This window comes from Cupressus sempervirens, chromosome 9 (assembly GCF_028749045.1).
Source record: "Cupressus sempervirens isolate cs-2001-9-10 chromosome 9, ASM2874904v1, whole genome shotgun sequence".
In the NCBI taxonomy this organism is placed as follows: Eukaryota; Viridiplantae; Streptophyta; class Pinopsida; order Cupressales; family Cupressaceae; genus Cupressus; species Cupressus sempervirens.
This window is the reverse complement of record NC_143126.1, coordinates 588152235-588178861: the sequence shown is the minus strand read 5'-3', so window position 1 is coordinate 588178861 and position 26627 is coordinate 588152235. Positions and strand designations below refer to the sequence as shown.

General features: G+C 34.4%; 1 protein-coding gene across 2 annotated transcripts in view; it reads left to right on the top strand.

Moving 5' to 3' along the window:
* The window catches only part of LOC149540055 (DUF21 domain-containing protein At4g14240-like), a 215133-nt gene extending 191451 nt beyond the window's left edge, over nt 1-23682 (top strand). For both annotated transcript variants that reach the window (XM_089801251.1, XM_089801250.1), the window contains 2 exons: nt 22867-22942; nt 23209-23682. In XM_089801251.1, the coding sequence (XP_089657377.1) occupies nt 22867-22942; nt 23209-23319 (187 nt within the window). In that variant the 3' untranslated portion in view covers nt 23320-23682. The remainder of the gene's footprint in view (nt 1-22866; nt 22943-23208) is intronic.
* Nucleotides 23683-26627: the final 2945 nt, after the last annotated feature.

Sequence of the window (26627 nt, the reverse complement as noted above, 5' to 3'; positions counted from 1 at the left end):
CCTATTGGGGATGGTACCCACAAAATGATCCACTAATCAAAAGTATCTTGGTGAAAGATATTGACCCGATTAAGAGTTTATTACATCTATATAGTGTCTTGGTCCTTGTTAGAGGACTAGGCATTGTTAGAAGCCTCAACCCTATTAGGAGTTGTTATAAACAAATACAAAAATGTATACAAGATGAGCCCATTGCCCAAACATGCAATATACAATATAGTTCTTCAATACAAAGAGAGAGATGCAAAAACCTCTTTACTGTTGCCGATATCTTGTATATTTGATATTGTCTTTGCTGCTCATCACAAAATTTGCATTCCTCTAATCATACATCAGAATTCGCATCACAAATCATTACATTAATATCGCATTATACCACAATCACTTACACTACACTTCGCATTTACAATCTTTCCTTTATACCATGCTATTTACAAATTATCTGCCTAGTCGGCCTTCATGTCTTTATACACTTTACAAAATACAAAATCAACTTTCGTTGACTTAGGGTTAGCATCTAGGATGTTGTCCCTAATTAGTTAAGTAATTATTTCGTAAGTGAAATAATTCCTTAAACCAAAATACCCATTTCTCTGTTATAATGTGTTTTGTCTTCATGCTGTTGTAACTTGTAATCTGTCCATAACTTTATCCATACAGTTTGTACTGACCTGCACACTTGCATATGTCATCATCACGATGTCAGGTATCTGTACCTAACTTCACACATGTCCATGATATGCCTATAAAGCTCGCCAACCAAAATTCTATCTGTTCTGCTAGATAAACTATATGATACTTAGACAATTTTTTAAATACAAATGACATGCCTTCATCTCCGCGATCTGCCCTCTTCACACAGATGACATGTTGCCATAAATGACAAAATCAAATATTCTAACCTAGCCAAATTGCCAACAATCTCCCCCTTTGGCATTGATGGAAACATGTGGGAAAATTGGCTAAGCCCCAAAACAAAACTTTTCAAAATTGGCCTTTTACAAAATTTCAAAATTTCAAAACTGTGGACCATTAGATATTTACCGTCTTGCCTTTTATCTCCTAATTGCATTATAACACCCCCTTATATATATGTACAATTTTCCTTATCACTCCCTTATTTATATATACATACAATCTATATACAATTTTCCTTATTGCTCCCCCTTTGACATTAATGACAAAGGTGTCGAAATTTATATACAAGTCAAAATTGTAATATCTTTCCTTCATGCAAAGTTTGATATTCTGGTAACACAATCTACAAAGCTGGACTTTAGACTTTCAAACTCTTTTTGCCAAGTGTCCTTAACTGCCTCTGATATGCTAATAAGCACACACAAACCATAGGATGTCACTTGTACTGCATTCAGATCAAAATATGCAAACCTCTCATAAGATGTCTTCGCTGCAAGACATTCATCAAGTTGCTTCTATACATTGCTTATCGTTAAAGTTAAATGTTCTCTCAACAATGAGAACCTCTTTATTACTCTTTTCTTCCTCAATTTGATGATTTCAATTTCATCATGAATTTGTGCAATAGCTACCTCAAGATCTTCAATCTTTGTGTCAGGTTGCTGTAGCTTGCTCGCCGTATTCTGCAATTCATTCATCTTTGCATTTAACTCATCATTTATATCCTTGATGTGATTGTATGACAAGGTGCACTATCCATACAATTTTCTTCTTGCTTCCAAACATCTTCTCAACTCCTTGATACAAGCATCAAGTGTTTGTAAGTCATTCCTGATATTTGTGCACATTGTATCAAACAACTGTGCATTGTGCTTGATTTCTGCTTGGCTCACTACTACTTTTGATAAATGAGTGAACTCGTTATCAAAAGCAGTCATCAGTTTCATCGCTCTTTGTTGGGATCTGTTTCTACTATTCTGACTATTATTGAAACTTCTCCCAAAGTCCTTTCAAGACTTTTTACCTTCTTGTTTTTCTCAAATAGTTTGCTTAAAGATGATATCAGGCCTAGCTGATCATCATCATCTCCAAATTAGTTTTTTAATGCTGATTCTAGTGGAGATTTACCTTTCTTTGGTGTCTGTAGCAAAATATTTACCTCGTGCTGAAATACCACTTTATCAAATTATGTCCCTGTATGCTTTAGCTAAGGTAAAAATGTAGATTCTTGCATTATTACCCTCCAATTAACTCTAGCAGGGTCTTCCTATCTCTTCTCATCTTCTTCTTTCTTCTTCTTTTCCTCTTCAGCTTCTTTATCTTTCCTCTTCCTTTCTTCTTCTTTCCTCGTCTCCTCTTCTTCTTTCTTCTTTTTTTCTTTTGTTTTCCTCTTTTCTTCTTCTTCTTTCCTTTCCTTTTCTTCTTCTTTTTTCTTTCTTTCTTTTACTCTCTTCCTTTTCTCTTCTTCTTTCTTTCTTTCTTCCTCTTCTTCCTTGCTTTTTTTTCTCTTCCTCATCTTTAGAGCTGGTGTAGTTGACCAAATTGCCAACAACAGATTGTCCATAATCCTTAAAAGGATCTTCTTTTGTATTAATGGTAATCCTTGTATTGTCCACTTCCATGGTATCAGTAACAATGGTTACCTGCGGTGTTGATTCTGTCATTACTGTGTCCTTCTCAACCTCTGCTACTGTTATTACTACTCATACTGGTGTTGCAGATGTCTTTGGTAAGGTTACTGCTGCTGCTGCAGGCTCAGTTGATGGTGTCTTTTCTTCTCTCTTCTCAGCCACTGTAGGGATTGCTCCCCCTAAGTCCTTGCTTGCTTGATCAGAACTAGGTCTGGAGGTCATGAACTCAATAATTGCCTATTTTGTTTCCTTATTAACTTCATAATTTCCTCTCATCAACAATATTGCTCTCCTCTTATTTCTCAACAGGGGCTCAATACCCTTCATTATTTTGTCAAGGTCTTCATCACTCTTTAATTCACATAACATTCTTATTTGATTCTTTCTTATTCCCTTATCCTCGTCAACAACTCTTCTCTTTTTGTTAATTAACCTATCATACAAATCTTTCGCTATCTAATTCTGAATATCTTCAAGTCTTTTGTCTGTCAAAATCGTGTATCTTACGACAACATTCTCCAACTGTAATTTATCCATGTTATACAAATCATAAAAATTATTTAACTGTACAAAGTTACTGTTATTTATTATTGCAACATTAAGAGTTTCAACCTTTGGTTTCCAGGGCTTCCTTCCAGATGGTGTCTTTACCTCTTCCTTTGCCTTCTTTACTTGTCTCGCCTCTGTTTGTTCTTCTGATTCCTCAGACTCAACTATCTGTAGAGTTTTTTTTTTCTCTTGCCCGGTCCATTGGCCATATATTTTGTTCTTTTCCGTGAAGGAGACTCCTCTTACCCTTGTTTGACCTCAGTTAACCTCGCAGACCTCCTAGTGCTAGGCGGGGTAGCCGTTTGAACTTTGGTAATACTTACTTCATCTTTTCCTTTCTGTACTAAAGTCACAACCTTTGGCTGCACTTGTGACATTGCCGCGTAGAGTGCACTGGCTTATGGTCCAAGTACCGTGACCCCTTGTGATAATCCAACATCAACTGCTAATGGTTTGGCCATTAATACTTCGGTCTGGCCACTTGCTCTCATCTCCATAGTAATTCCCATTGCTTCATTGTATTACTATCTTGTCATACCGGATTCTTTCAAGATTGCATCAAACTTCTTGTCTACTTTCTTCTTAATTTCTTTCTTGTGAAGTTCACTGTGAACTTCCTTTGCTTTCTCTTCATAGGTGCCCCATCTAGGACACTCCTTGTCTTTCTTAGATTCCAAGATTATCTTTGCATAACCTTCTATAATTTCCTCAATCGTTTCATATGCTATAGGATCAATAAATTTGACTCTAGGTTCAACTGCTTCTATACATGTTACATTAGTCTCTACCATGAAACAGATGTCATTTTTGTATTTCTCAACCAAAGATGGTGGTATTATGAATCTGTGTTTCATTGCTGATTGAAAAATTTTGAAAAATTTCCATCATCTTTGTAATATCATCCATTATTCTCTCCTCTGATTTCTTCCTACAGTAGTGGGTTACCATGCTCATAGTGCACTTATCAATATCCCATTCATGATCAAGCATACCAAGGAACCTTCTGATCACTTGGAATAATAGATGTGTCAACAATTATTCAAATCTAAATACTACATTCTTTGTCTTCTTCAGTCTGTCTCTATTATCCAATAATTGTTGCCTTGGGATTTCACAATATTGACCTTTTTCTTCTTCCCAGTCATCAAGTTGCATGGATGAATCCAGCAAACACAGAATTTAGTCTAGATTTGTAATTTATCTTGTAGCTAATGATCTTGCTAATTAGTCTTACTTATGTCTCGGCTATCAGGTCTAATCTCATGTTTCTTCCATCAAACTTAGTCATAAGGTTGATTTCTACCAATTTCTTTACGTTCTTCTGATTCACTAGGTTACAGCCTTCATTGCTCAAACTAGTAAGCTTGTGGATTAACTCATTATCAATCATAACAAGGATGTCACCTACCCAAAACATATCCTAGTGAATTCTACTCAGAAGGATTCTGCTCCACTCATGATTATCAAAGTCCGTGTAAAACATATGTTTGACTAAGTTCAAATCATTCAAATGTTCAAACCCTTGTTTCAAAGATAGGTCATTGTTACAAACCAAGTGTCGTTATGAATTTCACTGTCACCAATGCTCTCAAATTCGCAATGAATGTATGCTCCAATATCCTTGATGTGTAATACATTGCAGGGAACTTGTGAAAAGGCTCCTAGGGGATCATCTTCCAAAGAAACATATGGGTCTTTCTTGAATTTATATCTAGGCCTCTCACTTACATCACACACTATGGGATTTTCCATTTTTCAAATTAATACTTCAAATATTGACTACACACACGATAAATACCTTGTTTTCACGGAACTAGGGCTTGCTTCGATTTGCACTTGAAAACTCTTTCAAATTCACCTAAAATTCACTCCAAACCTTTAATTCTTACAGGATCAAATGGTACTCAATAACTAGATGTCGACCTTTAAATCACTTTCAATTCATCTCTACATTAATTGTGCAAGTACGCAAAAAATAAAAACTTGTTTTCGATTACCAAGAGACTTGATTTCCTCTATGCACTCATATATGAATTCCAAAATATATGTGCAATTAACCACGGCTTCTACACATCACGTTCTACCTCATACTAATTGCGTATTCCTTGACTCTCTCTCTAACATCTCTTCTATCTTTCTGATGCTCGTTCTTTTGTAAAAGTACTTAATTCAAATAGGATGAATCAAATACAATTGCTGACTTCAATCTTCTTTTAGCTGCTTCATCGGACTTCTCTTCCAACACTATATGTGAACTTGATGGATCTTTAGCTTTGACAAATACATCCTTGAATTCTTCTACATGTTCTTTTAGACTGTCCTTCTAATTGGCATTGTTGTTATCATTCCTTCTAGCATTCATGTTCATATTCCTTCTGAAGTTTGGATTCTTGTGTTGTTTCTGATATCCATTCTACAGAATCTCACTATATAACCAAAGTTATTACATAACTGGCATGCGGGTGAATTGTTTCCAAATCTAGGTCCAGGCTGGTTAATAGCTGCTCAGCCATTTCTTGCAATATGTCCAAATTCATTGCACTTGTAACTTACAATGTTGTTCCTTGCTCCATTGTTTCCTTCTTTAGATCTTCTTCCTACAGGGTTAGTACCTCTAAACATTTTACTATTGCTATTACTATTATCAAATTTAGGTTTCTTGCAATTAACTGCTCTATGACCAAAACTATGACAATCATAACAATAAAAATTAGTGACTGGTTTAAATGACTTACCTGTGTAGTTCCTTTTCATATGACCAACTTCATTACATGCATAGCATCTACCTTTGAATCTATATCTCATTTCTTTAGGTGATTCAACTTGCTCATATTGCTTAGGTTCATCAACTTGTTTAAGTTGCTTGACTTTCTCAACCTCCTTAGGTGCATTATTAGATTGATTTGACTCAATCTTATTCAGATCTTTTTAATCTTGCATAGGCTGATGAATTTCAAGATTAGCTTATTTTCTTGCTTCAGATTTGTTACCTTACTTTTCTCAAATGAAATATCCAAGACCAATCTTATTATAAGGTCTCTGAAAAGACATTTGTTCATCAATCTTCTCACTGCTAGAATATAATCTCTCAAGTTGTTGCTTAGACTGGGTCAACTCTCCTTTCACAATAATATCATACTTTTCAAGTTCTGTAAATTGCAACTTAGTAGACTCAATCTTAGATGTTACTTTGGTTAGGTTGGATCTCAGATTTGCATTCTCGGACTTTAAATCTGATTCAATTTTATCATCGTCATTCTTAAAGCTTAACTTTAGATCTATAATCTTAAGTTCATGTTTCAAGATCTCATTTTCTTTCTTCAATCTGGAAACTTCATCACTTTTCTTGATCTGATCTTTAGGCTCTTTCTTGGATTTGAGATGATCTATCTTGTCTTTCAACTTTCCAATGTAGTCTTTAGCATCTTCATAATCATACTTAAGTTGTTAAGCCTCTTCTGAGTAATTGTGCTCTAAGACCAATTGTTAGAAATAGGAAATATTGAGAGGGGGGAGGGGGGCGGGGGGGAATTAGTATTTCATAAACTTAAGCCCAAAACTGGATTTTTTTAAGAATCTTATAGCATGCATAAGAAAGTGAACTAACTAAGTTGAACAATAAACGTAACCATGCAATAAGAGAACTCATTACACCATATTTTGTTAACTAGGGAAACCCTAGCCAAGGGAAAACCCTAATGGGGATGATACCCACAAAATAATCTACTAATAAAAAGTATCTTGTGAAAGATATTGACCTGATTAAGAGTCTATTACATCCGTATAGTGTCTCAGTCCCTATTTAGAAGCCTCAACCCTATTAGGAGTTGTTATATACAAATACAAAATGTATACAAGATGAGCCCACTGCCCAAACATGTGATATACAATATAGTTCGTTCAATACAAAGAGATGGATACAAAGACCTCTTTATTGTTGTTGATATTTTGTATATCTGATATTGTCTTTGTTGCTCATCACAAAATTTGCATTCTTCTGATTATACATCAGAATTCTCATCACATATCATTACATCAATATCACATTATACCACAATCACTTATACTACTCTTCACATTTACAATCTTTCATTTATACCTTGCTAATTACAAATTATATGCCCCGTCAGCCTTCATGTCTTTATACACTTTACGAAATACAAAATTAACTTTCGCTGACTTAGGGTTAACATCTAGGATGTTGTCCCTAATTAATTAAGCAATTATTTTGTAAACAAAATAATTCCTTAACCCAAATACCCATTTTTCTATTATACATTGTTCTGCCTGTATATTGTTGTAACTAGTAATCTATCCATAACTTTATCTATACTGACTTGCACACTCGCATACGTTCAGGTATTCTTACCTAACTCCGCACGTGTCCATGATATGCCTATGAAGCTCGCCAACCAAAACTCTATCTGTTTTGCCAGATAAACTATATGATACTTAGATAATTTTCTAAGTACAAATGGCATGCCTTCATCTTCATGATTTGCCCTCTTCACATAGCTGATATGTTACCATAAATTACAACATCAAATATTCTAACCTAGCCGAATTGCCAACAAAAACTAGCAAAATAAAAGCTAGTCGCAAAAATAATGAATCAACTTGTAATAAGGAAGGAATGATTCTTTGATAAAATCCTCAGCTTAACTCCGAGAACATTGTCTATAAATGAATGGCAATCGTATCAACCAATTTATCCAACCACCCGTCAATCTTTGCCCACATCTTCAGAATTCCCAGCTATGGTGCCAAATGATTGAATCACAGTTTATAATTCAGAAAATCATTGGTCAAGACTTTAGTCTGATAGCCCTCTCAAGAACATGCTCAACTTTCATGCCCAAAAATTACTATAGAACAATGCCAAATTGTGTATGGACTGCACTAAATGTAAAAACCACCATAATAAACCTGGAGACGTCTTCCATGTCAAGGTAATAAACTCCAAAGAAGCCATGACAACTGATGCTATCCTTACAGAAAAACTTTTCACAGGTTAATTTTTTTGAATTCACAGTGATGAAGATTGTATTCAATAATTTATCAGACTGAAGATTGTATTTACTACATCTTTCCCATTCATTTTTTAGAAGTATATTAGGAGGACCGATATGAGAAGTTTTGGGAGGAACTTAGATTTGGCAATAGATTACTATCCACTCCAAGGGCGGACATCGAACTCTGTACAGGAATCATCAAATAGAATTGCATAACATACGGATACTAATCAAGAGCGTGACATCATTAGATAAAGCCATCCACATCAAAAAGAATTTTCAGCGTTGTCCAAGCACAATCAAATAGATTATAGTCAATGACAAGAAGAAGAGAGAAACAAAGACAATATATTTGTCACCAAGCAAAGGAAGTAGTCTAGTCCACAAACAGAGAAACCTATATCATCCAACAGGCACAGGTACATCCTTATTGGATTATTCAAGGCCAAGATTAGAAATAACCCTATCAAATATATGTGCGGGTTTACAAATATAAGCCAAAAATAAGAATATTTTGTTATAAGCAATATCGTCCATATCTACATTGCATATATTGGTCTGTATCAGAATTATTATTCCATCACTGTAGCAATAAGCAGTTAAAATTTTAACTAAATCTTCCATTCCTAAATAAGAGAAAGCTTGTGAGCACAATATCATCTTGCGCATTCAGTTTGACCTAACAAAGATTGTAAAGATCATTACAATGCATGATCATTTCACTTAACATTTGTCAAATTATCCATTCAAGATAGCAGTGGCATCAATAAGAACCACTGTTGCACCGAAGTGATAATATATGCATATTTATATTGTCCTTTGAACTATTATCATTACCAATACATTAATACTTATATAAGTGGTATCATGTATTATGATTCTCATTGAAAACAATAAAAATCAAGGTAATTGTTCCAAACTCTCCAGTTAGCCAACGAAGGGACATTACAGTGGTCTCAAAGCATAATATTGTCATCCTGTGAGTGAAGGGTTATGGAAACTTACAAGAGAAGGACCAATAAAACTACAATGAACGACTTGGCTAATGAAGTGAGAATATTAATGGAGCAAACCCACCAAACCAACCAAACTATATTGAATCCTCAGCTAAGTATCACAATGGCGAATCACACGGTGACCAAGGATTTCTTCATAGTGGACCTTGATGATATGGAGGTTATTTTAGGCATACAGTGGATGGAAACACTTGATGAATACCCTCAGAGTTTCAAACGGATGGACTTCACTTTTGTTGTCGATGGAAAGAAGGTTGTTCTCCGCGGAATGGCAAATGAAGGACCGAAGGAAGTTTCTGCACATCAAATGGAGGCAATTTTTCGACGTGATGACATTGTGTGGGCTGCACTTTGTTTTGTCTCTGTGGAACCTATAAAAGGACAATGGACACCTCCCCAGGATGATGATCTCCAAAATATTTTGAGTAAACATGATAAAGTTTTCATTGACATTTCTCCTGGCATACCACCTCATCGAGGGTTTGAACATACTATCGAGTTGGAAGCTGGAGCCAAGCCAGTCATAACCACACCCTACCGTCATCCCAAGAAATTCAAAGATGAGATCAAAAAGACTATTTAGGATCTACTGGAGAAAGGATGGATCTGTCCCAGTTCTAGCCCCTTCGCATCATCTGTAGTATTAGTCAAGAAGGATAGGGCAATGCGCATGTGTGTGGACTACCATGCGCTAAACAAAAAAATAATAAAGAATAGATATCCCATTCCAAAGATAGATGAGTTGTTGGATGAGTTACATGGCGCAGTCTATTTTTCAAAAATAGATTTCTATTCTAGATACCATCAGATCCACATGAGAGAGGAAGATGTAGAAATGATAGCCTTCCGTTGTCACTAGGGGTATTATGAATTTCTGGTCATGCCATTTGGATTGAAAAATGCACCTACTACATTCCAATCATGCATGAATCACATCTTCAACAAACAATTGCGTAAGTACTTATTGATATTTTTTGATGATCTTCTTATTTATAGCAGGACATGGGAGGAGCACCTAAAGCATCTTGATGAAGTCCTAAGGATCATGGAGGAGTAGTCTTTTTTCGCCAAGCAATCCAAGTGTGAATTTGGAATGACAGAAATATTGTACCAAGGGCACGTTGTCAGTAAATATGGAGTTCAAGTTCATCAAGAGAAGATTTAGGCTATCATTGATTGGCCTCCCCCAAAATCACTCACAAAATTATGAGGATTTTTTGGACTGTGCAATTATTACCAAAGGTTCGTTAAAGGATTCTCTCAACTTAGCGCACCCCCTTAATGGATCTTACAAGGAAGGGGTCTTTCCAGTGGAAAAAAAAGGCACAACTCACTTTTGATAAGCTAAAAGAGGCAATGAGCACTTGTCTTGTACCTGCATTACCTGACTTCACTCGACCATTCATTTTGGAGTGCGATGCATCCAGAGAAGGCATTGGCACCGTACTAATGCAAGATAAACACCCCATAGCTTATGAGAGCAGTAAGCTTAAGCAAACAGAACGCCTCTATTCCATCTACGACAAAGAGATGTTGGCCATCGTACATGCACTAATCAAGTTTTGACAATATCTGATAGGTGCCAATTTTGTCATCTGCACGGATCACAATAGTTTGAGATATTTTTTGGAGCAACGAGATTTGAACGAAAGGCAACAGAAATGGGTAAGCAAGGTTCAAGCCTTTGATCTTGAAATTGAATATGTAAAAAGAAAGAACAACGTGGTTGCAGATGCTTTGTCTAGAAAACCCGTCGTCTGCTTACTAACCCAGATTTGAGCCAACTAGAAAGCACATTTGTTGGTAGAATATTCCTAAAACACATTTGCCTATGAGCTGATGGTGGCATCGCCAGGATGATTGGTACAAAGTGGTAGATGACATCATTTACTATAAGAGTCGGATATTCCTAGTGCTTGAATCTAAATTGAAGCAGAAAATCTTGAAGGAGGTACACGACTCACCCTTGGCAGGACATTCGGGCTTCCTCAAAACATATAGAAGTCTTCGAGAGAGGTTTTCATGGAAAGGACTTAAAGATGTATTGTAGTATGTAAGAGAGTGTGCGGTTTACCAAGAAAGCAAATCCGAACATACTCTACCTGTCGGGTTACTACAACCTCTATCGATTCTAGAACATAAATGGGAAAGTATCTCAATGGATTTCATAACGAGGTTTCCCAAGGTGAATCAAAAGGATTGTATTTTCATGGTCATTGATAGGTTGACAAAGTATGCACATTTCTTCGCCATCCCTTCAAATTTTTAGGCCGCACAAGTTGTCGAGCTGGTTTTTAGAGAAGTCTTTCGTCTACATGGGTTACTCCAAAACATTGTCAATGATCGAGATGGGCGATACATCAGTATCTTCTAGACAGAACTATTCCAATTGGTAGGGATAGAATTGTCACCAAGTACGAGTTACCACCAGCAGACAAACAGACAAACGGAGATTGTAAACAAGTGGCTCGAAGGTTACCTTCGAAACTATGTTTCGGCACAACAATGGGCGTGGGTCAAATGGATACACCTAGGAGAGCATTGTTACAATACCATGTATCACATGTCCATTAGGATGGCACCATCAAAGCTCTATACGGGTACGAACCCCTCTCCTTCATCGACATAGTGCTAGGAGACAGTTGTGCACCAAGGGCGAGGGATTAGCTTCAAGAGGAACAAGATATCCTACGATACCTGAAGGAGAACTTGCAACGGGCACGGAATCAACAAAAGATGTATGCGATAGACATCGAATGAAGAGGAGTTTTGAAGGGACTTGGTTTATCTCAGGCTCCAGCCATATCAACAATCTTCATTGAAGGAAAAGGGAAAAGAAAAATTGAACCACAATTTTATGGCCCCTATCGCATAGTTTGTCACATGGCGAAGTCGCTTATGAGCTGGAACTTCTAGAGGGAAGTTGTATCCATAATGTCTTTCATGTTTCATGCTTGAAAAGGGTCATGGGGTAGAACGTCACAGTAGCCACAGACCTTCGGCCGCTCAATGAAGAAGAAAAACTCATATTGGAACTGGTCGAGATCATCGAAGTACGTGAGAAGACCCTACGAAATCGCACGTGAAGGAATATTTGGTGCATTGGAAACACCTACCATTAGATGACACAATGTGGGAGGGCGAGCACATTCTCCAGCACTTGGCATTGCATTTGCTTGAGGACAAGCAAAATTTGGGATGGGAGGATTTTAATGTTCCCGTTATAAAATAAATCATTAATCAAACTATTGTTAATGGGCCGATTGATTTAATATATCTAAGACCCATTTTTATTTTTATTTTTGTTTCCGTAGTTTGTGTCGCTGTCGGCTATCTTTGTACACCCTCGGAATGTTTTCCCCGAAGGGTATTTAAGCACGACTTGTAGGTTGTCATTAGGATGCATTTTGGATTATTTCTTTGTACTGTGAATTCTAGTTGGGATTCTCTGTTGTTTGCCATTTCGGAAGTGAAAAATCTTCCTTACTTGGCTATTCTGGTTTTGGTGGGATTCAACCGTCACCTATAACACTTCGCTCGAGTCTGGCAAATCAGAGCACCATCATATTGCAAATTACCCTTATGTTCTATTGGTTCTACTCTCTTGTTCTGTGTAATTTCATCTATTGTTTGTCTGCATTGAATCTCATTGTTGTTCATACCATCAATTGTATTGCAATCACTTTTCGTGTCTGTACGGACTCCTACATTTCATTCCACACCACGACCTCACATGTTATGACCTCCAAGCTTAGTTTAAGTTCACCTTACGGCCCTCACAACTACAACTGTTTGGCTACTTCACTGTAATGTTGCCATTTTCTAGCGTACGGCCTCCATATTTCTCTTGTACGAAAGCCCCAAACATCTGCTCACCATACGGCCATACATCCCTCCACACGTCTCTTTACTTCTCCACTGTACGGCCACACCCCATCCCTTCCATATGGCCTTTTACTTCCCCACCATACGGCTTCACTACTACCATACAAACTCTCCTACGCATTCCCTTGACACTATATGGCATCTGCAAACAGACAACAGAGGACCGTGCAACATTGTTTCGACAATCTCTTCTCCTTTGTGGGAACAAGGGACATTACAACTCTTAATAAGCTCAATTCTTAGGATTTATTGTAAGCTCCTAATAGGGCTAAGCTCTTAACCAAGCATTAAGAGTTCATTCATATTCATGGACATCAATCGCACTGTAGTTTTCACCCAAATTGGGTTTCCACGAGAAATATCCTCATATCATGTGTTGAATTTGTGTGGATGGTTATTTCTAGTTGCATGTTTTGTTACAAGTTCTTTATTACATGCATGTGGTGAACGTTTAAAGAAAAGTATTATCTGATCTATTTTTTGATTTGTAGTAGATTACTGCTTCACCCTCCCTCTCAATAATCTTAGGACCTAATTATTCCAATAGGAAAGTGCTAAACTCTTAGCAACAACACTAGAGCAGGTCGATTCTCCTATCAGTGGAGTCATTGGAGACAATTCCAACATGATTGCATTCTTGGAGCAAGATCTCTTCCATGATTTGCTTCATTTAACATTTAAGGATCTTGATCATATTGGTTCAAAGGGAGTGGAACATGTCATGATGGTTTCTCTAATGATCAAGAATACTTCTACTTGGACCATGACTTCTCTAGTTCTATCATTGATTTCCTCTTTGCAAAAATGTAGCAATTAGAGGACTATGATTCATGGGGGACGGAGTCCTATGTTTGTAGGTTTGAAGGCCTTTATGCAGACACCTAGTTCGAGATATTCCTAGATAGATAGATACTTGCAATAAACCAAGAGACATGCAGACTCCAACCTTGTATTTCATGACAAGTCAAAGCATGTGGAGATCAAATAAAAGAATGCTATTCAGTAGAGGCACATTAGCATTGATGATTATATGGGTGATAATCTCACCAAGCCCCTTGACAAAGTAATGTTTGGCATTTTCAAGACAAGGTTGAAAATGTGGAGAATAAAGCCCTTGCTGAGAAGGAGCCTTGGCATCAGAGACTTTTAGAGATGTATTAAAATGCATTGTTTTTTGTGAAAGAGAAGTTTTAGGTGCAAGCCCCTACTAATGCATTGTTCTCTATGAGAAAAGGTTGAGGTGCAAGCCCTTGTTAATACATTCTTCTCTATGAGAGAGAAGTGTGAGGTGCAAGTCCTTGCTAATGCATTCTTCTCTGTGAGAGAGAAGTTTGAGATGAAAGCCCTTGTTCCACCCTCTGGGTGTAGCCATTGTGAATACCATGATGAGATGATGCATCACATTAAGTGATTCCATGATGGGACTTGTACATGAGAGTATCCATCATGGATCTATCCTTTGGGATTAGCTATGGTGAATGTCATGAGAAATTCCATTACTTAGCACTTTGTTTATTCACCCTCTGGGAGTAGCCATGGTGAACATAGAGATGGCAATATCGCGTTGAGTGATTCCATGATGAGCACTTGTGTTCATTTACATTTTCATTTATGGAAGTAGCCATGATGTATATCAATGCATAACTCAAATTTCAAGAAGGATTCCTCCCTAGCTAAGATGGAGTGTCAATGTTAATTGTTGCTATGATCAGATTCCTTCAAGTCGACAAAGATAACATAAAGATTGTGATAATATAATTATATTACTAATATAATTGTTATAATATATATATATATATATATATATATATATATATATATATATATATATATATATATAATGTAATAATTATATTGATAATATTTATTAAATAATCAATTATATGAGACATTTATATAATTAGCGGGGCTAGCATAGAAGAGTGACATCCCTTGGTGAAGGGGTGCCATAGGTAGATATAAAGGAAGATCAAATCTTCCTCTCTTCAACATGGAATATGCATACAACTGTAGATCAAATAATAAATCTGCATTACTTAGATGAGAAATGGTTGGGGGAGACAATAGTTGTATATCGTCTAAGGTTGAGAGGGCAACAATGATCTGTGTCATTGCTTGTGGTAAACTTGTAAAAGAAAACAATAATTAGGAGATAAATAAGTGATAACTTGTCACCCACAATAGGTGGAATCACATGTCTACCAAAGGTGGATCATCCTCCATTATACAATTATGTATGTGCAACAATGTGAGGATGATAATGTAATAAAAGCACTTAAGGTGAATCTCACACATAAAGTGGAAATGAGATAAGAAATATCACCGCTTAAAGTGGAATTATCCTACACAATGTGTAAGAATAAAATGCAAACTCTGGGGTGTCTAATATGCAAACTACTATGTAATGCATTATCCTAAGTAAGCTTAAGTAAAGTGCAATTAGAAATAATTAATGACACCAACAAATTGTTATCATGTGTTACTTGTAGTGTCATTATGTGGTGCATGTTTAATACTATTGATGCCTTTTTTCTTTGCAAGTATCATTCTATGCCTACATATGAGAATAAAAATGTTGTATATGTACATCTAAATCTGTATATGTAGACATACACACGCAATATATATATATATATATATATATATATATATATATATATCATGAGACATCTTAAAGAGTCAAAACCCAATTTAGCCAACTACCAAACAGTGAATAAAGTATTCCATAACAGAACATTTTTGTTTGGAAAAATAACAAGTCATAAAGTAAGTCATGGGTCTTTTGAAACCACCATTCAAAAGACCATTAAAGTATCATAGAGAACTTAGCTATAATTTGGAGATGCCAATATTTTGGTTGCACTTACTCTCCATAGTAGCGCAAGAATAAATTATAATTATGTTTTTGATAAATTTACTTCCAACCAATATCAGTATAGCTAGTTTTCAAGTTTAATTGACTCAATCAGTCACCTTTTGCCTGTGTTGTTCATAAAGATTTTATCCAATCTCTTGGTTAAATGTTTAATGTGTTGTTTTCAAAGAGTGTGATCTATAATGCCCCGCCCGAGAACCCAAGAGAAATAAACCTAACATGTAACAATGTTTACTAAACTATTTTTTTTTTTTTAAGTTAACACAACATCAAGATAACATTAATGCGGAAGTGATATGACATACACATAAGCAATTACAAATACAGTTTCAATTCCTCAAGAGTTACTTCACATTGAGTCATGTTTAAGAAGTTTAAATTAATTAGTTTAAGTTTCAAGTACAATGTCTCATGATCATAAAGAAATAGCAGATACATAATCGCATAAGCAAATGGATAAGTATAACTAATACAATGAAAGTACATTCAATAAATAACATCTACTACACATGTCACAGGGTATGTGAGAATAGATACAATGCATCAGAATACATGATAGCATATATACATCAACTGAAAAGAAGTCTCTAAGATAAGAAATAAGAATGATAAAGGTACATCTCCTGCAATGAACATCCAACAGCTGGCAATGTGAGGGGGACCCAAATGGTAAGAAGACACTACCTCTCGACCGCGTGGTTGCCTAGTTAGGTTTCCACTCCCACTGCGCAAGGAAGATAATGAATAATCCTCATATAGCTAATCAATCAAGAACCATTCCTAGGAAAGGAATCCTAAAAGCCAAAACTACCTCAAAGGTAACACATACTACTCAAGAAGATAAGATACTCCAAAAAAAAGAACACTCAATCCAATACCAACACCACATAACAAAACATCATACATATACCAAGAATAGATCAAATCACCAAAATCATAAGATAAAGTCAACGAAAGATATCCACCTCAAGTCAAGAACCACATGACAAAAGTACAATACCCATAAACCACCAATCACCATCAATGAAAGTAAATAACCACATTAAATACATCCAACAATAAGTACACTACTAGAGGTACAAACAAAATCTACAGAGAAGACTCAGGCTACATTCTAGGGAGTGTCATCACATGCTCAAATTACTTGAGTTACCCTAGACTAGTCTCTCAATAGACCCCAGACCCTCAAGTGTTGAGTTACCCTAGATTGGTTACTTTGAACCCCAGACCCTACATAAAAATGTGGAAGTAGAAAACCCTCTCAAGAAGACGAGGCAAACTAGTCATATTGTCATCTCATTCCCATCCTTAGTCTGTACAAGCACTCAAGGCATGAGTAGGGCAAATATCTCTAACTTATCTTTTTAGTGTGTTTCCCAAAACATTAATTACTAGATTATCACTTATTACATAACTTACAATAGGTTACCCTAACACTAACTACTTTGGGTCTTAGACCCTTACTGCAAGCCACTCCCAAAGACATGTACCTAGACAACCTCTCCTAAGTACATAAAACATAGTTGTGTCCCATACCACAACACCCATAAAGATCAAACCTAATTCCTTAATAGGCAAGCCAAAAACAAGTTGGTTATCAACCCCAAGTAAACATAATGCTCAACCAAATGCAACTTTTCAATGTAAATCACATGACACATCATGACATCTAGTCAGATAAACATAAAAAAAAAAATTTAAAAAAAATACAGAAGTCTAGCGTACACCTAACTTGGTCAGTTAAACACGCACAAAAGAAAACACATCACAAAATGAAAACCACAAAAGTTCCAATACACACACACACACACATATCGCCTCATGCGATAAGGTATACCAAAAGGACAAATAAAACAAAAAATTTGCCAATTGAATATATTGATTAAATTTTACTAATTTAATACAAATAAATAAATCATGACTCAAATCTCAAATAAATAAATATGCATACTTCTATTGCATAAACTCTTTTTTAAATTTTTATAAAGAAACTAACATACATAAATATAATTATACTAAGTAATAAATATTACTAATATTTTTTAAAAAAGTAACTAATTAAAACTAAATAATAAGATAGATTTTACTTTCTAACAAAAATGGTTTAATATAAATATAGATAAAACAACCTCATCTAAATAGGATTAACTTTTAGTTTACCACCCAAATAAAATATACATAGAACAATAATGCTCCAAAATAAAAAGAAGTATACTAATTTATGTGTTTGTTAGGGAGGAGATAACTCGTGTTTTCCAACACACTTACCCTTTTGACTTTATGTTACATGCATAATGCATAATGTATGCGCTTCTTACAATCGGTTTTGTTTTTGTAATTATATTTGTTAATTATATTTTTATTTATTTAATATTGTCACTGTATTTCTTTTTTTTCTTTTTTACAGCAAGTTATTATTATTATTATTATTATTATTATTATTTTTTTTTTTTTTTTTTTTTTTTTTAATTTATTTATTTTGTTTTCAAAGTCATATTGTTTTACAAAAACAATAATAATAATCTTTAGCATTATAGATATTATATTTTACATATAAGAATCAGATTTTTACTTGGATTTCTTTGTTAAATATAAGGAGACTAGAAAAGTAAGTTTTCACATTAAAATTTTAATGAAGAAAATTCCAACAACTTATTTTTAATTTCTCTTTCTTTCTTTTTTAAATAAACAAGAAGAATTCTAAAACAAATTGTAAATTCGATTCAATCACATTTCAACCAAACCCTAGCTCACAATTTTATTTTATTTTTAAAATTTTCTTTTCTAAAAGAATGAGAAACTAATCCCATTCAATCAAATTTGGAAAACAATCAAGATGACAGATAGGATTTCAATCACCCAATCAAGCATAGAGAAAGCAAATCTTTTTCAATTGAAAATGCGTTCACGGTATTTCAAACCCTACCTTATGCTAATGCTAAAATCTAACAAACGGTGAGATTCCTATTACAACATAAATCTTTCAAGCCACAAAAATTCTCTTCTTTTACAAACCCCAGAGTTGCTTTCGGAACCCTGTGTGTAATAATGACTTGAAAACTCTAATATAGAACTCTAATTACCTTTTAGGATTTTTGTCTCCATAGGTCTAAAATTGAAATTATTTTATTTACTTATTTCTTTCATGAACAAATAATCCGTTTTTAATTGAAAATAGTCGTTTATTTATTTCTGCACTTTTCTTTCAAAGTAATTTCATAAAAAGACATTTATTTATTATTTAATTAATAAAGCTAATTTAAGTGCATTATTTAAATGTCACAAATTTTAAATCGTTATTGATTAAATAATAATGCTACACCATAATAAAAGTCTAATATTTAATATTTAATATTTAATTTTCAAATCTTTTTAACATAGTTTTCTAAAATTAGGACTTCTAAATTAAATCTTCTAATTTAACTAAAAATCCATATAATTCCAATAAATGCAAAATCGCCATATTTTAACATTTTTGCATTCTTTTAAAATCAAATAACATTTGATAAATCAATATCATCAATCAATCCAAGACTCATAAATCATATAACATTTGATAAATCAATATCATCAATCGATCCAAAACTCATAAATAATTAATCTATTAGACAAATCACTAAGTCAAACCTCAAGAAATGCATAAGGAAGAACAACCAAAGTAAGAATCAAACCACATACGCACCATTCTCAACATTTGAATATTTGTAATAGGGCACGCTCATCTTGGCAATTTAGGGAAGTCGATGTCCGGTACATGTATTTTGCATAAAAGATGAGCATGTACGTGTATATAAATATATCTAAACTAAACAAGCAATGACAGGGAGTGGTACATCGTGTAGATCCCGACTAGCAGGTGACTACAACTCTCTCTCTTAACTACATCAAACAAGTCAGACAAAAGATGAAACAAACACGCGCACCATACACATGCAAGTATGGGATAAGTATCATAATAATCACAAGTCAAACATCAAATGCTCAGATAAAACAATGCATCGTTATGAATATGAAGTAATCATCATTAAAGCATCATCTGACATTTTTATGAAAAAAATCACATTTATTAACTACAAACCATTAAAGCATCATTAATGCACCAATAAACACAATTATTAAACAACACATGAAATATAGTCAACTAAGAAATTATTACATATATATATAGTTATGAAATAATAGCATAATATTGTAAATCTAGTATCTCTAAAACTAATAGATGCATAAAATCGGCCTAAAATAGTTTGCCAATCAGAGCATAAAAGCGAAGTACGGGTGGGCATTACATGATCAGCCTTTATGATTAAATAATAAACAATAGCATGCTGCCGCTTTAGGCTTAGATGCCATATGGTTACCTAGATATTTTTTCTACTGTCATACTTATATTAGCATTGCTCTATTATAATAATGCTGAGTATAAAAACTCTCTCGTACTTATATTAGCCTTTCTTGATTATGGTGCTACTAGTATAAATTCTCTGTCCTGAATGGTTCTTTTGGAAAGTTTCAACTTCATATTGGAGTCGAGATTGGCAAGTTAATTCCATTTTTGCAAATTCTAAATCCCAACTAGGACCTACAATTTTTCTTCTCCATTCATGTTTCAGATGTTGGAATTTCCATGTTGCGACCTACATCCATGTGGATTTTCATAATTTTACATTTTAATTTTGACTGCAAATTATTTTGCTTCTGTTTTGGGCATTGGGATTTGTGATAAGCCCAACCATTGATAAATCTTCTGGGGCTTCTAGTTTGTGTCTGAACTTCAACAAATTTTAGAATTTTATGTTGTTCATGTTTAAAACTTGAAAATTTGGACCGGCATAAAACATTAAGCCCATGCATCTCCTCTTTTGCATCTTCAAATTCCAATTTCAAATTGGAGCTTTAACGTGCCAATCTCTTCCTTAAAATTAATTGTCTACAGGGGATTGCAATGAATTCACATGATCAAAGATTCACTTAATGTAGTTAAGTGCCACAAAACTGCATATATAAACATTTGTGACCTTTTCCTGATGCCTGCGGGATAAACTTCATGTTCATTTTTAAGATGAGAAGGATTTTTCCCACTTAAAATACCATTTCATCTACAACTTCATATTTTGCAAAATGTTAATACTTCAAAATTTCCTTTCGTTTATTCTTAAGCTAAGAGTACAAGAATAAATGTTGTTTCTCATTTCTTCAAGTAGGACTATCATGTTCAACAATATTTCTTAATTCAGTGGCAGCCAGGAAAATTCTTTGACTATCTCTAATCATCCCTCTGTTGCCAAGAAAGAGGGGCGATGAATAAATAAAGGAATTCAACTTGAGATAATTTCCTTAAGTACATATCTAGTGACATGGCCGACCATTGTCTCTTGCACTAATGTTTTGTTAAAATTTAAAACATGTGATCTGGCCTTGTCAAACCTTTTTGTCTCACAAGCCTTTGAAATGATAATAGACATACCAAAAACTTCATGTTTTAAAGAGGCCATTGTTTCCAAATGGTATGGTTGCATCTTAGACAAAGAGCTTGTGTCAGTCACTCCCGCTGCTGTTTCAACTTTTAAAAAGATTATCATGCAACCACACAATTTTTTTCCTGAACAACGTATCTTTGGATTGCAATTCAGGACATTCCTGCATCAAATTTTCACATTGATTACAATGTTTGCATCATAAATAAATATATATTTTTTCTGGCAAAGGACATTTGGAGTGCATTTTGACACAAATTCCTGCATGGTGGAGAATTGTTTGCTAAAAGTGACTAGAGTCTTACTGAAACTGGTACCTACTCTGCAATTCTAGAGTTGGACTAAATGTTGGAGCAAGATTTCCTGAAAAGACCGGCTTGCTTCCTGAATTGTCTTCAAAGCTTATTTGATGATATTTTATAAGGAATGCTTCTGTATAACATCCACTCTGAATTCGAACAATCATTACTTCTCCTGGAGCTGGTAAATGTGTTTCTGCTGCATCTGTTCCTTAAGATACTTTTTAAGTTTGAGTGAAAACCTATAAATCTGTGTAATAATGTTCTTCCGTCAAGCATCCATGGCACATATTGGACTCCCTGAATAGAAAAACCAAACCTTTTTCACACCTTCCATTCAGAAGTCAAGCACGAAACAAGGGATGTGACCTTATAATAAGCAAAATGTCATTATAGCAATCATAGGAATTTCTCTGAGGGAAAGAAAGAAAGTTTTAACGTCTACAAGACTAAGCATAGCCTATGAGACAGGCTGTCGCTTTCAGCAGATTAAGTCTTTTCCTATATAAAATGATGATGAGGGCCCCAATCTTTTCAATGTTCTCCCTGCTGAATAAGTTATGCCAATAACAAGCAGTTAGGAAATTCGTGAATCTGGCCCTGCTGTACTTAAAAGCGGCACAGTCAACAAAATGACGCTCAGTTTCCACATTTTCAGAATTGTGAAAGGTACAAAGCCACTCATCCGTAGCCTCTTCAGGCCTTTTCCAACACCCAATCTCACTGCAGAGCTGATGCAAATTAGTTCTCAACTGAACAATAAGAAGTTTAGCTTTCCAGGAAGATAAGTGGCCTCTTCAAGGCAGTAGGCAAAAAGGAGAAAAGATCAAGGAGACAATAAGAAACGTGAAAAGAAAAAGAATAGGACTGGAAATTTCTAATTGACTGGTATGTGAAGAAGCCTGGAATTGGCACTAACTTCACAATAAAGTGGCTCCAACGTGAGAACTAGTTAGGAAGCTTGGAATTGCATTTGATTCACCTCCTCCCTGTTATTTATCATTTGGGAAACAATTCTAACATAACATTCTTCTATTGTGAACAAGATACATATCATATCTTAGAAACTTAATCTATTGGGATTGTATTGAAGAACAAATTGTCGTGTTTGACAATTATGTACACACATTCTGAATTGTTACGCATTGTTAAAGCCCTAGGGCTCAGTGATTTACATGACATGCTTGATTAGCCCATTCTCTTTCAGGATACGTGTTGCAGCAGCAGTAGCAGCATCGACAATCGCTCGTTATCCTTCTAGGCGGAATCTTGGTCGGACAGGAGTAAGTCAATGAATAATCTGCACTAAATTTATCAATATGGGCATTTTTGGGTTCTTGCATATTTGGTGATTATTCTCTGGTATTGATGACCTTTTAAAGAAATTACTTGGAATGAGCTGAAAGAAAACAGCTGTTAGCTATTTGGGGTTCAAGATGCCCCCAGTAACAAACAACAACCTTTTTGGTTATTAATTCCATCTTCTTGAATCATATTCAAGATGTTCAGGAGATATAAGAATAAATTTATATATTGGATTGTTTTCCAGGGAGGTCGACAAGGGCATCAAGGAAGCTTGAGCCAACAGAATTCAATAGAAAATTTGGTCGCTACAAAGTTGTCAGAAGGGATTAGAGAACCATTGTTGGGAGCAAAATGAATTTGTTGAATGATAATTCTGAGTTTTTATGTTGAGTACTAATTAGGTAGCGAATGGTGGTGATTTTTTGCAGGAGTTTAATTTATTTTCGTAACTATCCTTCAATTGTAAAGATTTTGTATTTTCTAATTACATCTGAATGAATGAATGAAAGATTTTTAATGACGTCTACAAGGGCATAAGCCTAAGGGACCCATATAAAACTCCTAGTCAGTCTGATGTGATTTCATATTCAATAAGCATGCAAGGTGTATCGTTCTCAAAGCTGTAAAAATGTGGTGTATATTGTATACATCTTTGATATGTATTGTAGCCAACATTTAATAATAGTAATAATAATAATAACTAGTAATATTTTTTAAATGTTCTAGAATGCATGTTATGGTACGACAAGATGTTTTCCCCACCATTAAAATAGGTGTAAAAGGTTACATGTAGCAAGCAAGGTCCTAGAATGGAGTATGCAAATTTCTTAATCTTTTAAAGCGAGAAATTCAAATTATTTTTTTTGTTATTTGATTGTCTTTTGATGCATCAAGATTGGCCTAAGAATTTTGGATGATAATGAACGTAGATACTACTAAATATTAGCTCAAAGTAAGAAGTTTTGCAAGCTATGGAAAAAAAAAAAAAACATGACTTAGGGAGTAATTAATAAGTGTGTGGGATCTAAAATGTGTGCTATTAGTGGAGCAAATAGGAGCTCACATATAAGCACTTGGACCCCATTACATGTCTACGTGGATTTCAAAAGTCTACCAAAAAGTAACAAAAACTTAATATATTTTAAAATACATCATAAAAGGACAAGTTGTGTATTTTATAAAAGCACCAAATCAAAATATAGGTCCCTTTTGTATTGGACAAGCAACCTATCAATGTCACTGATGGGTTTTTGATGTCATATAACCAACTCGACCACATTGCACAATACAATCAAAACATTGAAACATGGACACATATTGACCCAAGACTTGTTCACAACTGCCACCTCATTGCAACTACTAAGACATATACTACATGTGTATGTGTTACCACCCTAAACACTTAGGTAGGACATTATTTCAACATTTCAACCAAAATGTATTGATATTCCTCCTTAAGCACACAAGATGTGGTCACCTCAACAATAAACCACCTACAATTTCAAAATAAACTAATATAAGGCCTCCAATAACCATTAAAGACCAATCAAATATTAATCAAAAGGAGTCATCAGATGAGTTATTGCAAGTAAAGCATCAAATAAAAAATTCAAAATTGTAAGATTGCACAAAGTAAAGACAAGTAAACGTCAAACCATCTAAATCATCCTATTCAACAACCAACAAAGAACAAAAAGAAAGCAAAGTGCAATGTAACAACAATTGAAGGTATTTAGCTACATATGTATGTGATTATTAGTGGTTTATGGTTATCCATATCACCTTTGTTGTGAATATGATTTCCACGTATATTTGCATTCTACTATTTCCTTCATGCTCATTTCTTTTTCAGTTTTCTAGAACTTTGTTGTTATTATTTCTATATTACCTTTGTTGTTGATTTCATTTCAACATATGTATTCATTCATGTTTATTATTGAGGTGACCACATTATGTTCGCTTAAGGAGGAATGGTGATACATTTTGACTAGAGTAATGGGATAGGGTCTTGTCTAAGTGTATAGAGTGGTAACACATATGCAAGGAGTATAGATCTCAATAGTATTTCCTTCGTGTTCATTTCTTTTTCAATTTTATATACCTTTGGTGTACTTTCTATATTAGCTTTATTGTTCATACCATTTCCACATATGTATCCATTCTACAATTTCCTTAATGTCTATTTCTTTTCCAATTTTCCATACACTTAATGGTTTCTCACACCTTCACGATTTTTTGGTTGTTACTACTATTTAATTTATGTTCATGTCACTTACAATTTTCCAAGTATCCATGTTCCTATCCTTTGTACTATTCCATTAGTGTTCATTTCACTTTCAATTTTTTACACATCTATGTTGTTATGTTTTCTATTGTTACAATCATGTTAATTTCACTTCCAATTTTGTAATACCTTATTTATACTTTTTCCTTCATGTTCATTTCACTTACTATTTTTTATACCCTTACTTCTATTGTTTCCTACATGTTCATTTGGGTGATCATTTTCTAAAAGAGCAAAAATAAAGTAGGCAACAAAGCATTGAAGTCAATTTCCTAAGTATTTGTGTGTTCATTAGTGCAAGGCTTTTTCTACTATATTATCCACTCTTTGAAACTCCTATTATTATTATTTTTCTAAGGATCGCTACAAATGTAATAAGCACTAACATATTGATATTTGTTTTCCAAATGGTAGTGACCCCTTATTTATTGAGATTGTACTAAGAGGAGACATGTTTATTTATTAAAATAATAACAACACACACACATATAACTTTAGTTTAGTTTCATTACTTTATCCAACTGAAACTACCAACATCAACTCTCCCTCTTTAGCTAGGGAGGATAAACACGAGACATATACTAGGCCATTGGTAATATTAGGAATGGCAAATTTTAAGGATATCTTTGATCAAAAGATATCCATTATTTTGATATCACATTTTCTATCATGAGTATTGGCCTCCAGAATATTAACATATAATATTCACAAAATACTATTAGTAATGATCTACAAATATCAACACGTGATATTCACCATTTTGAGATCACATGAGTATTGGCCTCCAGAATATCAACATGTCCTCTTGAACATCAAGTCGCATGATATTCACCAAGTACTCTATGTAATGGCCTCCAAAATATCAATTTGCATAACATTCACCATGTAGTCAAAATGTTAATAAGATTTGTGCACATGCATTCTCACAATGTGTATCATATTAATATCCACCGTGTAAAGTATAATTTATCATGATCTACATAGGCATCATAATTTATCCATCATAATATAAACTTTAAGTTATTATAAGATCGTCACCTTTCAATAACTCGTGCAAATACAAGTGATAATCATTTGGAAGTCATTAGTTCCTCATTATGTACACAGTTGTAGGCCCATTAAATCATGCAGTCATATGCATGATACCAAATGCTTACATGAAGTCAAAACTCCCTCTAATCTAGATATGATCAAATATCTTCAAAGATCAATTGAAATATATCATCTATTTGTTCCTTCAAATGAAAATGCCAGACTCTCTCTAATCATCAATCTTCTAAGCTTCTTATCCAAACGTGCCTTTAACAAGGTGTCAAACTCCCTCTGAATGTGATATCAATCATTTTTCCTTATTATTCATAGGGTCCTATTTTGTACCA